The sequence below is a fragment of the Centropristis striata genome, chromosome 8 (assembly GCF_030273125.1).
Source record: "Centropristis striata isolate RG_2023a ecotype Rhode Island chromosome 8, C.striata_1.0, whole genome shotgun sequence".
NCBI lineage: Eukaryota > Metazoa > Chordata > Actinopteri > Perciformes > Serranidae > Centropristis > Centropristis striata.
Window position 1 is genome coordinate 30,615,332 of NC_081524.1, and position 15,142 is coordinate 30,630,473.

General features: G+C 41.5%; 1 protein-coding gene across 2 annotated transcripts in view; it reads left to right on the top strand.

Moving 5' to 3' along the window:
- The window catches only part of rspo2 (R-spondin 2), a 67,821-nt gene that overhangs the window by 28,881 nt on the left and 23,798 nt on the right, over positions 1-15,142 (top strand). For both annotated transcript variants that reach the window (XM_059338839.1, XM_059338840.1), the window contains exons 4-5: positions 8,987-9,130; positions 10,160-10,348. In XM_059338839.1, the coding sequence (XP_059194822.1) occupies positions 8,987-9,130; positions 10,160-10,348 (333 nt within the window). The remainder of the gene's footprint in view (positions 1-8,986; positions 9,131-10,159; positions 10,349-15,142) is intronic.

Genomic DNA, 15,142 nt, shown 5'->3' on the forward strand with positions numbered 1-15,142 from the left:
TGAATCCAGGTGCAAATGCAACCAAGATGCACTGAAAGACTCGGCCAGACCTACTCCAGAGACTTGTATCATCACATTAAAAGCAGCATGTAAAAAACAGCCCTTTTGGCCATGTCATTCAATATCATCTGAACTAAAGATGATTATATATTCGCATTAGGACATGAAACTACCTTCTTTCGTTGAGTGCCTGAAAGGGCCTGGGGATTGAGACTTTCACCAGACAGTGTAATTTCTTGGCAGCCAAAGTAGTGTTTGACTTTGAACAGAAAGCCAGTCACATCTGAAGTGTCCAGATCCTTCACCAACAACTGTGCATTCATTGAAGTTTGATAAGGAAAAACAAAGCCTTAGGAACAGCGAAGCATTAAACCTCAAGATAAGTAGTGTATTAATGAGTAAGGCAAACACGATCCAATTCTACATTTGGCTCACTTTTTTTAATTATTGTTTCAGTGTAAAAAAACATATTAGATATTTGCTAATAGTCTCATAATAGTCTCATTGTAATACATATTACATTTGTGGCCTGCAGTAAAAGTAGTAAATGTTACTTTTCATCATCCGTTTTTGTGGAAAATACTGTTTTGGTTTAATAACTTGAAACAGACCACACCTTCAGTCTCACACACGCACAATTATGTTTTACTGTTTTAAAAAAACCCTCCAAACAATAACAGCGAAAAATTGATATGCTCTCCTGACTCTCGTTAAAGAATAACTCTAAAATCCAATTAATGAAATGTCTCCCTCTCCATCTCATGTGGCACCCCGATCTCATAACCTTATTTTAACATGGAATATGCTCGCAGAGAGAGAGAGAAAAAGAGAGAGCGAGAGAGCCTTTATAGCTTTACACTGAGCCTGAGGTGTTGGCTGAGTGTTTCATATGAAAACAGAGAGGAACTTGAACTCATTTGGTTCCCTGAGCCAAACTCCTGACAGATGCACTAAAATGAAGCCCCAGAGGAGGGTGTCCGGACCTTTAGGCCTGATAATGCGAACATGTAGCAACCGCAGGAAGAAAAAAACCCTCAAAAAACGACATTCTGCTTACCCAATCACTGCCGACCTAGATGCAAGTACATCCACTGGCTCCATTTGATTATGAAAATTAAAAGCATGTTAAAGCTGCACCAGCCAACTTTTGATGTTGGTATCTTGGGTGGTTTTGAAAATTAAAACTTCAAGAAACCAAGAAATCTGTTAGTTTGACGTCAGATTATGTTAACGTTTAGCAGGACAAGCTGTGATTCAACATCAGTTTGCCGTTTTACCAATTCGATGAAGGGTGGATATCCTTGATTTGGATGAAGTTTTGGTTTATATCCTCTCTGAGCATTCAGTTGACAGACTGGCCCAGTTTAGGTATCAGATGTTCTTGGCCTGCCAGATCAGCTCAGAGTCCAGCTTTTACAGATGATGTGGATTGGCTGTACATCGGAAAGTGTGTTATATTTGGCTGTGTGTCAAAAGGAGAGTTTGGCTAGTCCTGCCCTACTGTGCTGTGATTGGCTAGAACTACTACTTGCCCTCGTCTCCTTACCAGCAGGCTGGCTAGCTAACTAGCCAGCAGCCAAACAAGTTCTAAATGAAATTGTAACAACAAAACAATTGAACAATTTTTTCACAGCGTAGGAAAGCACATTGCTATTGCTAGAAGAGTAACAACTTTATTTGGCTCTTTTTTTGTAACCAGTGTAACAGGAAGCGTAACAAACTAGCAGGCTAGCTCACTAACTAGCAAATCCCTCACAATTAATGTTTTGTCCACGTCCTTGCTAGCAAGCTAGCCTGAAAAATTGGTACTATTCCTTCGTTATTTATTTTTTTGCATATTAACATACAAGAGGTTTACTTAAAAAAATGTAATATTCAGGATTTTACCCTTGCTTTCTCTTTAAACACATTTTTCAACGTATGCAGCCAATCATATTGTGTACATCATCTGAAAATGCAGGACCAGTCTAGCAGGCCAAGCACATCTGCTACCTTCACTAACAAGGCCTATTAGCCAGGTGTGAGGATGTAATTAGCTGCTAACAAGAAAAATGCATCTCCCGCTAACTCCAAAGTTGTGTGCATGCTGTGTAGCTGGCTTGCTAGCATTAGTCTTCAGCAAGCCTATATTCAGAAATATTCGGTTTGGTCTGTGTTTGTATGAACATTGTGAGGAAAGGACTCACTGATGTCACCAATGCGAATGTTGGGCTAGTTGTTGAAGGTCAATAAAAAAAGCTATAGCTACAAGTTAAACCATACTGTTTGTAATTTCTAAACCTACACCTAAAAATTTGGAAAATAAGTGTGGGTGTAAAGGCTTTGTAGTTTTTAAAGGCACTACATTTGTAACTTAACAACCTACAAAAGCGGCAAAAAAGGCTATATGAGACTATTTAAACATTATCAGGATGGAAAGGAGGAAAGGAGTTTTCATATTTGTTACTTAGAGTGGAAGTAAGATTTCCCAACAGTGTCAATTGCATTTAGCCTGAGATCTCTGTGTCATTTAGGTTCAGAACATTCTTTAATAATGCAGTTTAAACCAGTAACAGTCATGTCACCCTATTTTCATGACTCAGAGAATTGGAAGAGAAAGACATCTTGTTCTTTGGTAAAAAGCCCTTTTTTTTTTTTTTTTTACTTTAACCCTCCTTTCCTAACCGCTTTATCCCCATGCTGGGTAAAATTTGACTTTAACTGATCCTGATGTGCGGCAAGTTAATCTGAATCCTTCTCCATACAAACTGCTCATAGAACAACATCTTGTATTGTCACGTAGCATCAGATCTCAGAGCGAGACCCACTTTGATGTGATCGCTGCTTCAGTCATGGCTCTCTAATCCAGTTTCCTATTTGACCCTCATTCTCAGCTGCGCTCCTCATGTCATTTTCACTAAACAGTTCACGTACAACCTCCATAAACGGATATTTTATTGGGTTGGAAACTAATTGCCGGGTCAGTGAATATTATTTGTGAGTTGACACAGGCGACTGGTACGCAAGAGCTCAAACGCACAGTGGACAAATGACAGTGAGGGGCTCTCCAGCAATTCTGCCGGGTGCTCCTGGGTTCCAAGGAGGCCTGGAACGTGACATTACGTCTCTGTTATCATGAGCCTTTCAAACACAGGCTCTGAAATCACTTAGAGAGCAGCTGCTTATTATTACACCAGAGTTTGTCTGTGTGATCTTATCTCATTCAAGATTTTTTTTTTTTTTGTGGACTGCCCGGGTAAAGGAAAACAAGAGCAAGACAAGCAAGAGGCTTGTACACTTAGACATTCACTGGCTGAAACCTCACTTTGAGTTTTTCTGAAGGGCCTCCTGAGGCATGTGACAGAGAGAGAGCCACGTGTTGAGAGAAGGGATGAATACACATTTTATTAGTCAATAATATGTAGTTTGACACAAAAAAAGATGACTGATAAGGAAAATAAGTCCAGTACAATACTGCTATTGTGTGAAAAAATGCTGTAAAATAAGAATGCTCAAGAATAGAAATTGTTAATAGTTCATTTTTATCAATTAACAAAATGCAAACTGAGTGAACATAAGAAACATCTGAATCAAATTAATATATGGTGTGACCACCCTGCACAGTACTGTATATTATTTTTAATAAAAACTTCTGAAACAGCATTAAGAGAACATTATTCAGTATTCCTTTTCAGCGCCATGATGCTGAAAAAAGTTGAACTTCAGTGTATAAATTACCAGAATCTTCTGCGTCTGTGGGCCTTTAGAGAAAGTGCACTAGCGTTTACTTTTATTTACCACTTAGTCTAAGGTTCATTCACATGAACTTTGAATTTTACGACTTCATGAAGTAAGTAATTAGTTACTTATTAATCATTAATACTAATGTATTGGCCTTACCATAATAATTTCTCAGCACTACTTGAGCAACTGTGGCTTACTTTGTGAATTTTAAATGTAAGGCTCACTGTTCTGTGGGGTTTTCCCGACACTGCAGAGAAAATAACACCATAATTAGAGCCAACAACAATGGGAACTGTACTTTCCGCAACATAACATAACTGGAAGCCCATTTACAGCTACACTTGAGCTGGACTCCAGAGAGGCCCGAAACATGCTGGGGAGCCACAACCACTGAGATGTAGCTGGTTTGTTAGCGCTGCCTTTTTGTTGCATAATAGCTTCCTGTGTTTCCATATATTATGTTCTTGGGTCTCAGCTTTGCAAGAACTCCTTTAAGCATCTAATGGACATGTTGATATGAGCCATAAACCATATGCAGTAACTCCAGTGTTATCCACAGGGGTTCTTATCAGCCGCCCAGAAGAGGCCCCACACCAGTGTCTGTGGGTGTCAACCCACTGCGCTGCAGGGAAGATTTGTAGCAACGGGCACACAGTGTGCTGCTTTATGTATAGCCAAATCTGTGTGAATGCGGTGCAGTCATGCTCTCGCCTCAGTCACATTTCATAATACCTCGGTTTTAACATACATTCCCAAGCCAAAGCATATTCTGTCATTTTGTATCACAAGCGAGCTCTCTAGCTGAAAGAATTATGAGCTGAAAGGCGACTATCAGAGCTGTCTTTTAAAAGAGAAAGTGTTGAGAGGGTCAGCATGGGAGCAATGCTGCATTCAAAACTTCCTCCCTCGGGGTGTATTACGGACCCCCCACTGCTACACACACATACACACACTCTAGCCACCAACCCAGTTGCCTTATCCCACTGCAGTGGGCTTTAAAACTCAGAAAACCCAGCTGTGTTCGCTGCCAACCAAGAATCGGTCTGATCAAGGCCTGGGATTGCCAATATCCTGGAAGCGTGGTTTAAATATCACAGCTCAGTCAGTGCCAGCCTAATGTGCCACTAGAGACTCCTCTGTCAGAGGTAATTGTTTTGGATTGCCAATTGTGATTTATTTTTTACTACATTTCTCAGACTGCAGAAATCTGTTACCAAATCCCATTGTTGTATTTCTCGTTGCTTTGTCACATCAAATTAGGGCTGGAAGTAGAAGGTGATTGGATGTGCCTTTTCCAAGATCGTTTTACTTTTAAAGTACATCATGGGAATTCATTGGGTTGGAGGTGGATAACAGCCATGCATCAGGGGCCTCAGCCAAATTGGTACCAAGGCTGTATAAAGGAACTAACATGGATTTTGCAACCTTAAGTTGGCAGTGCTGGCAGCCTCTCCATGCCTCTCATTCAGGTTCTCTCTTTCTCGCTCTAATTCTGAGCTTGTGGGTATTTCCATTGCACAGTCTAACCAACAAAAAGACCAGTTGCTTTTGGCCTTTGAGCTTTACCAAGGGACATTTAATCATCACAGCTTTGCTAACCGCTCTTTCAGATTTGCCAGACAATACAATGGACCCACCAAACCAAGCCCTGCTCCCAGGACATTACAGAGTTGAATCAGGTTATTTCTCACAACTCTGCGTAATTGTGCGTACCATCGTGTGAGTGGAAGGGCTGTCTGTGCTTGACCGCTGTCTGAAGCTTGCGCTGTCTATGTGTGTGCTGGAGCTGTCTGAGCAGATACAGGGGCGGACCGTGGTATATCACAGACTGTGTTCCTTGGAGTGAAGGTTCTAGGAGGACCGCTGACACATCTGTCATCATTTTTCTATCTCTGGGAGATGCTGATTGACAGGAACACCACCTTTGCTTCACCTAACGGTACGCTGGTGCTTGGAGGAGCACCCAGGTGGAAAAAACAGAACTGAGAAGAGTTGGGAAGAACATGGCAGCTCTGGCCTTTGCCATGAACTCCTGCCATCCACTGCTCCGCACGACATGGCTGGGTGGCAGCGAGCAAGCCAAAGCTTCCATGTCAGCCAAACCCGAAGCCTAGAGAGTAGGTCAGAGCTGTTCAACTCAGCTTGGAGGCAAAGGATGGAAAAATAGGGCTTGTTTTCCCCCTTACACTGCCAGGCCTTTTACGACATGGACACTCCTGCTGTGCAACATCAGCTCTGGTTAGCTTTCTGGAGGAGGCTGAGTCTCTCTCTGTAGACTGATGAGTGGTCTCGCAACCCGCCTCCATCTCAGATAACGTGAAAGACCCCGTCTGGAACACGAGAGAATCATCCATCTTCACAAAATGATTTAGCACCCTTTCTTTACGCAGTGAATATTCATGTAAATAAATAGAGTGATTACACATGGTGCTGTCAGGCTGCGGAGGAACAGCAGTTGACTGGAGCTGACTTGAGGCTTTGAGTGTCCGTGATAAAATCGGCGGGTTCCCTATCCAGACCACAGCTAAGGGACCAGCTTCTGCCAAACATGCGCCATTAGATCACAAGTGACGGTGACTCATCTCTCAACTTCAAATGCACTTGACATGCAACCCACAGAAATTTCAAGTTTAAAGCCAAACAAACAAGAAAAAAACGGAACAGCGATATGGGTAACAGTGGAAACGGTCGACAACTCTTCAAATCAAGCACCTTTGGCCACTTTACCGACAGCTTTTAAATTTCTCCCAGAGCTGAAACACAAGGCCTTTCCTCCTGCGGTCATCATATAACTAACAGCCAGAACCAGGCCGAGAGATAATGATGATAATACGTTTTAAGTCCCAGGAACAGCGGGCCTTCAATAGGATCTGATGACCTCATTATTTCTCATTAGTCTCCTTGAAGCACCTAGATGAAGATTTTAAAGGTGGTCCAGAGGTTAATCCTGCAGGGAGAATGAACCCGCTCCCCTGTATCAGTTTCTGGAGCTGCTGGACAAGCTACCCGACTGCAGACTCGGCCATTGATCAGTGTGGGAGCTTCTCCAGTGTCACAGATAGCCCACGCTGTTCCAGATAGCCTTTTGCCAGATAGCTGGGCAGAGGAATAAATGTCTGTCATAGTGATCCCTTCCGACCCGCCTCGCTCTCTGATGACCTATGACCCCCCGGCTTTGCCTCCCTGCATTCTAACTACCCACGGAGCCGCATTGATGTGTTATCCACCTCATCCGTCTCACAGAGACATTATTACTTATCTTCTATTTATAAAACAACATTTCCGGGCATTTGCCTGACCAACAGCGATGTTTAAATAAAAAATGTTGTCAAGTGCTACTGCTGCTGCAAAGATACAGTATTTCACACATCTGTGTTGCTCCTATTTACTGTCAATAACTATGCATTGCACAACAACCCCAGCGCTTGAGAGCACTGCCAGATGTTCTTGTTCCCCCTCATACTCTTTTATTTTTTTGTTTGAGAGCTAAGTCTCTCAGGTGATGACAGGCCTGGGAAGTTTGAAGGGTAAAAGACAGCTTTGTGCTCTCCAAATAGCTTGGTGATTTATAAGCCTGCTCCTTGTATTGGGTTTGTCTTGTATCAAACAGTTAAGTGCAGAGCGAAGTGGATTAGAGGCAGAGAGCTAGAGAAAAGGGCAGCACAATGCATTTATACCTCGCCGAGACTCACACATTCCACATCAGAATCTGTGCAGCACTGCATGGCTCTCGAGATCCAAGACATATGTTGAGATATAAGATAAAATTAAGCAAAAGAAATACCTCGATAAGATAATATCAGATGATTAAATCAATAACATGATATAAGAACACAGGAAATTACCAAAGAGATCAGTGATATATGTCCCACGTTTTTCGAAATGTGCACTACAGCTACATTGCAGGGTCTATCTCCAGTCATATCTGATTGGTATGTGTGTGTTTGTGCATATGTGTGTCCATGGTTTGTTTAGACTGGTCGGGAAAGCGTGAGACCAGAGTGAGTGGGCAGAGGCCATACTTTAGGGTTCAAAGTAAAGCGGGGAGGGACCCCCTCGTTTTGGAGGAATGTCGAGGAGGAGGCCTGATGGTTAGCTGGAGATGGTGTAATTAAGGGGTGTGATTGTGAGAACCTTCCCTTCCCCGGGCCCTGCAAGGGTCACAGATAAAAGAGCAGCCCTCAGCCTCTGTCGCTCTCACATGTGGAAAATCACAGTAACACAGGTTTACACTGCGAGAAATGCGCACGCGCTAATGCATGGTTACGTCCCCGTGCGAGAGACAATCAGTGGAGTAGATGACACCCTACCTGGGAAGCCCCCAGCAGGTTATAGATTGCGGTTGGATTGGGCAATAGGGCCACATAGAGCTTCTGAGGAACGTCATAAATTAGCCTACTGAGGGAGGCTCCTTCTAATCATGTGGGCCTGTGCATCGCCCTGTTGGTGTGGTTGTTGTAATTTGGCTCTGCCTGACGTGCTATTTGCAGAGTAAGAGCTTGATGACACATTGCCGTGCCTTTCTTTGCAAGCGCGGCACTGTGTGTCATGCGCAGCAGCAGGGTGTGGCGTGGGAGGAAGTGTGCTGTTGTGTTTGCTGACTAAATGCATCAGCATTTGTTTGGCAGAGCAGCACGAATAGTTGTTGTCCCCTCTCGTCTCCCTCTTCCTTACCCACCTTCACATCATAGCCAGAACTTAAAGAATCCACATGGCTAGCCAGCGTTGAGATCATGAGCCATCATTCACCTTTTAATGAAAACCTGACTTCCCAATAATCCTCAGATATGGACACAGACACATATTGGAGCAGTATGGAGTGATAGTATCGGATATTATGGACACTTTTCTGAACCCTAATGGGATGTATTCATCCCGCTGCAGCACACCATTAGTTGAAAACATCTGAGCTTGTGTGTTTGGATGCAGACGGCTGGCTGTTGGAGCAATTTGTTGAAAGTGGTCAGCATGACATGATTTCCACTGTCTTTGCTGTTGTGTTTTCACACTGTTGATTTGCTCACTCTGAACAAGAACAGGAAGATGAAAAGTAAAATATCTGTCAGGCGAAACAAGTTTTCTGAAATACACTTGAGCCCCGGAGAGAAATGATTCACAGGGCATCGACTTTTTTTTTTCCGGGAGAGACAGGATAATCCTTTCAAGAACCCCCTTCCCCAAACCCCTTAGCTTTCGATCAACTCCAGATGAGAGGGTTGCTCAGACCCTGATGACTCTCCTCTTTCTCTGCTTCTTCCTCTAGGGTGCAGGATAGAGAACTGCGAGTCCTGCTTCAGCAAAGACTTCTGCACCAAGTGCAAGTCAGGCTTTTACCTACACAAAGGGCGCTGCTTTGATAAGTGCCCCGAGGGCTTTGCCCCACTGGAGGAAACCATGGAGTGTGGAGGTATGTGAAACAACTCAAATATGTACAAAGAATGATAAAAAAAAAAATCAAATGTCAAGAAAGTAAAAAACTTTGTCTTTTCAGAGTTTCTTCTAGGCTTTCAAATATGTGTTCTCCTGTATATACCATGAAGTCCCTGTCAGCACACGCATGCTTTACTATACAATGCGATGTAGATGAGCAAATAATTTTTCAGTCCATCGCTGAACAGAAATACATGCCGCTCGTGGCAAAATAAAGTAACTAAGCCGTACAGAATTAAGGTTCCTGTCAAAACCTTCTCAGACTTTTTTCCCTCACAGCACAAATGTGTCGTTAGGGATAAGCTAACTGCTTGAACATAAAGTACAAGCACAGTGTGGTAATTTAACACAAATGTATATGATCTCTTTGTAAAATAACGTCGCACCAAACCAACCATACACCATTGAGCAAATAGTCTCGCAAATAGTCAGACAAACTGAATGTAAACATAAATACATTATCCCCTAGCAGCAGTAGTTAGCTAGCGGCTAACTGCTTGTACTGTTAAGTAAGGACGCAAAAGGGCAAGTAAACACCAATGTGCCTGCATATGTCTTTAACTTTATGGTGGTTGACATCTGTCACCTCTTTCTGAGAAGAAAATGTTGTTGATTTGATTGTAATGACTTTGCAAGTGATTGATGTCCTGTCACTGTTCCAGTAGCTCATCCTCAAAGTGACAAGAGAGCCGACAACTGTTAGTTTGAGATCAGTGGTGCTGAGTCGTGTAATTGCGACGGGCTGCTGCTGCAAAATGTGTAAAGTAAAAACACTGCTTTTACACCTTTCTTTATCTGTCCACAGTATCTATAAGTTCTCAGTTGACCTGCTTATTTTGGACTGAAAAACAAGCAGCTGAACTGGGACCACACACACAGAGGTTATAGCATCCCAGTAAAGCTCCTTTGCCCTGTATTAAAGCGTGACCTGGGGTCTTTGAGTTGCCTCTAAATTGCACTCTGCTGTGGTTTCACTGCACATCTCTGTTTCTGTGTGTCTTTGCAGAGGGCTGTGAGGTGGGTCAGTGGAGCGAATGGGGAGCCTGCACCAGGAGAAACAAAACCTGTGGCTATAAGTGGGGTCTGGAGACCCGGACGCGGCACATTGTAAAGAAACCACCCAAGGACACAATACCCTGTCCCACCATCGCTGAGTCCAGGATGTGCAAAATGGCCATGAGGCACTGCAGGAGAGGTAAGGATGTTACACAGCCATATGTTGATGCGTGTGAGAGAGGCACTCTGTCAGTCGGACCCAACACCATCTTTAAAGTTTGCACTACTCTGGTGAATATTAAAGAAAACAGCCCACTTATCCCAAAGGGGAACTCTTTCCCCCTCTCAGAGTTCCACCTGTTTCATGTAACCCTTGTACCTTCCACTCAGCTTTGTTTTTTCACCGTCTGTGTTTTTGAGGTGCACAGTGGCGTTCCCGTGCATGAAATATCAGTATTTTTCCGTCGCCTTGTTCAAGCCAGCTCTTTTTCTGAGGTATATTTTCCCCCTCTCTCCAATCTCCCTTGCTCTCCTCAGTGGAATTCTTCAAAGTACGAACTGCAGGTTTCCTCAATGGCCGTCTCTGTTTCCTCCCGTCAGCTTGAGAGATATTTGCGGTGCACACAGCATGTATGTCAGGCCATTAAATGAGAAGTCAATTCTGGAATTTCTCTCTGTGTGAATAGAGCTAAGGGAAATATTTTTTTTCAAAAGTAAACCATTTCTCTCAGACGGTCCAAACACACCATTTGGGGTGATGGCCTAAGTTAGCAGTGCTTTTAAAATAAATGTCTTTTCCCCTAATGTACTTTTACGTCCCTCATAAACTTTGGATTAGGATAGGCCAAGTGTAAATATTTAATTCACCAAATAAGGAAGCAATTACAGTGGCAGATATCATTCAGCCTGTCAAAAAAAGAAAAACATTGTTTAACAGAAAGAGGAAAATATTCTAACCTCGAGGATTTTTCTCCATTTTTGGCCTGGAGTGTTAGATGGGAGGATCATTTAGTGAAGTGGTGAAAGAGTAAATAAACTTGAAATAAACCCTGATACTTTCTCATATTTCAGCACTTTCAAGGCAGCCACTGCTCTCTGGGTTGGAAACTGTGATTCCATGGCACATTTAGTTCCTAAAGCCCCGTCCTGTTTGTCAGGGAAATTCTCCCCAACCCCCATGCACCTCTTCGTGACTTTGCTGTGCCTGCTTGACCTTTTCCAACAAACTTTATGACCTTCCTTAATTAAAATTTGGCATTGTTGCACATGGTTACTGCGGTTAATTATCTCAAGCATGAAGTCACTGATGGGAAGTTGTTGTGAAGTCTAAATTGAGTGCATAGCAGAACCATTCTTCTTCGGTCCTTTTAAAATGGACAGCAGACTCCCCCGTCCATCTTTCTTAAAGCTACTGTTCATTGCAAACCACTCAGTCCTATTCCTTATCCAATGACTTAGTTATGTCTCTATGGAAGATCAGTGGCCTCAGCAGCGTGGTTAAAAATCTGTGTGTAAATGTGTCACCGTGTGTGCATCTTAGGGCTCTCCGGGCTCGTGAAGTGCTGCGGTGGCCCGTTTAATAAAGCTAGATTTCAGACTAAGTCATGTGTTGTCAATTCCCCACTGCTTGACCGCTAGTGAAATATCCCCACTTGGCAAAAGCCAGTGAAATGCAACACTCTTCAGTTCAAATAAATACAATGTAAAAATGTAAGCTGCTGAAGTCGAACTGGAGGAGATCCAGTACCGTCACAGGGGAGCTGGACCGCCTGACATTGTAAAATAATCACTTCCCCTGAGTGATAATAAAGTGTGGTCCAATGGGAGGAGAGGCCGCCCTCTGAAATGCAGGTGATCAGGAAGTGGAGAACGGGCTGAGGTCATTGTGAAAATACCTTGCTATGTGACCTTTTAAATGAATATGAATTTCATTAACTTTCCAAGCTATAGGTCCCTAGTACTACTTAAAATAACAGAATTCACAGCGCTGTATGGTACATAAATCAAATTAAAGCAACTGCAAGGTACTTTTAACTAATTTAGTTAGTATACACTGCCTTTATTATGACCTACATTATCACAAGAGACCATCAGAGAATATTGGCTATTTCTATATAGTTATTTCTTAATACCTGCCACAGTAACATTAGGTCCGAACCAACACTGACACCACGTTGCTGCAGGCCCACACCGTTTCGCTGGGGCCACTGGAGGGAAGAGTGAAACTGAGGACCAGGACTAAGCAGGGCAGAAAAATGTGAAATGAGCGAATATCCTAAAAACCACTTGCTTTAGTCCACAGGTGCTGCAAACTCATCACAAAATGACAGTTCTGTGGTGTTGCTTTAAACAAAATTTAGAAAAACTGTAATTTCAACAAATTTGTTTTATGTCTGGAAGGAAATATAAATATGCTTCTAATGATCACTTGGAACTCAAGACATTCTAAAAATGAACATTTTATCAGCTCCTCTCCTCGGACACCAGACACCAATGTTTAGGATAAGCATAGGATTATATAACTGCAGACCGTAAAGACGCTGTGGATTAAATGGAGACAGGAAATAAGAGGACGCAGCATGTAGGTATACACTATTTATGGAAATGCTTATCTGATCACCCTGGCTTGCATTTCTACGTATTTAAATTACACCGAACGTCATTGACAGATCCCTTTCTCCCAGCTTAGCCGAGACACACAAGTAGAACGCGAGTGATCTTCTTCTTTTCTCTCTGTGTCGGCAAAGATCTAATCCCTCTGTAAAACACACACAAGCAGAGGAAAGTAAGGCCCAGATAATGTTAAGAGGCGAGGCATTCACAGCAAACATGACGAGTTGTGTAAACCGTGTCTGATGTGTTCCGTACAAGTTGCCGATCAGTGTAAACACCGTATATCATCCGCACTGCTGGGATTCATTTGCTGTTCTCAGCCGGCATTTGCCAGAACGGCATTGTCCTGATAATACACCCCGTCCCCAAAATGGTGGGGAATGACTGTGTACAGCACAAGGACAGACAAAATATGTGGTGGGATGCTGTCACAAGTATTATTTCCATCCAACTGTTGAGCTCATTTTAAGTAAACTTTTGAAGTTTGGGATAAAATGGGAATTTGGTACGTTTCCACTAGCTGCATTGCACATAGCATTCTATCCATATTGAAAGGTTTGATCTGTTTGTTTGTTTGTGGCAGTTAGATTAAACAACTGCAGACTTATTTATTTGGAAAAGTGTTCCCATCACCATTAATCACATAACTTCTGAAAACATCAGTTCAGTGCTTTATTGTCCCACTGGAGAATATTTGGCTTGAAGCACAAAAAAGATGTGTTAGAACACACACACAACAGAACTACAGGATGAAAAACAGAATACAAAATCTCATTGTGCTGCAATCATTTTTTAGGAAGATTTTTTCTTTAAAAATCTGTTTTCAGCCACTCAAATATGGAGACTTTTTGCTTTTCTTTTTTTTTAAACATTTGTTTATTGATTTTTCAGTGACATAACAAAATCAAGAGATGACATTACAAGAGTCAAAACAGTGTCAAGTGTAACAAGTAAAATAATAATAATAATAATAATAATAATAATAATAATAATAATAATAATAAAAAAATAATACATAAAATAAATATAAAATAAAATAAAATAAATAATTAAATAAATAAAAATGGAAGCGAACAACAAATACACAGAACAAAAAAAAAACACAAATAGGTCACCCACTGCTAAATAAAAGTCTACTTTTTGCTTTTCACTATTTTATATCATATTAAGAGCTGCAGATAGAACTCTGATATGGAGAGCTGCAGCTGTTTTCTTTTTGTTCAGGACTTCCAGGTTTTTACCCTCTGTCTGAGATGCTTTGTTGTAGTAGCTGTTCCTTTAAGCCCCCCTTTCAAAAAAAAGACCAGTGTGCTCTGGTTGATTCAGTGGTTCTGTGCTGTCGGCGTCTCTGTACACTGTAAAAAAAGATAAACAATAGCTACTCAATAAAATTGAGGCAACAGATTGCACGCAATATTATTGATTAAATCTAACTACGTTACAATTTGAGGTAATAACTTAACAGGAAGTGCCTGTCAATTAAAAACTGACTAATTCTATTGTGTTGGATTCATTCAAAATTGTCTTGATTTAGAATTACATACACATAAAGATTATATTTAATGTGATCAAAATAAATAGATTCTATCTCAAACATTTTTATATTAAAGTTACTTAAACAACTGCCTCAAAATCAAGGACGCATTTATATTTAATACATTTTATCAAATATATTAAGTAAAATGAAATGACTACAGAATCATTTATTACAGTGTACTGTATGTCATAGCAGCCGGGGGAATGACTTTAATGCAGTATTGCAGTGGCCCTTCTTGCAACAAAAAATCACTAATAAAAGCTTATAAACCAAAAAACTACAATCTAACATGTTCCAGTGGTAATTTGATCCCAAATTGGGGAGAACTTTCAGCAACTAAGATTACAGGATTTCCTGATGCTAGTATGAAACTCCATATAATGTTTGAATGGTTGGAAACCTGAGGTTTTTACAATTATGCATGATGCATTATGCATTTAATGCATGATTTGACACTTTGGCCACATTTAATTTGAACATCAGACATAGTATATGACAAAAAATAAGGGCAAGCATAATAGGCCCAAGACGAACAAGACGCTTGTGCAGGATGTGAACATTAATGGCGACCTTCTCAGCTGAGCTGCACCGCTCACAACAAGGTCTGTGGAGTCATGATTTCTGGAACAAGACACTGCTGTTGAATTTTTCAAATTGATTTTCTTTGGCGCTTTGAGCACAAGTGATCTATTTCCATTATATTCAAGAGAAGGCAGACATCTCTACCTCCAACACTCTGCAACTCATACAAAAGCAATTTAAAATGATATATAAGACTACAGGAAAGAGGAAAAATATGTATTTTTGATTTAGGGATGAACTGTCCCTTTAAGAGCAGGTGTA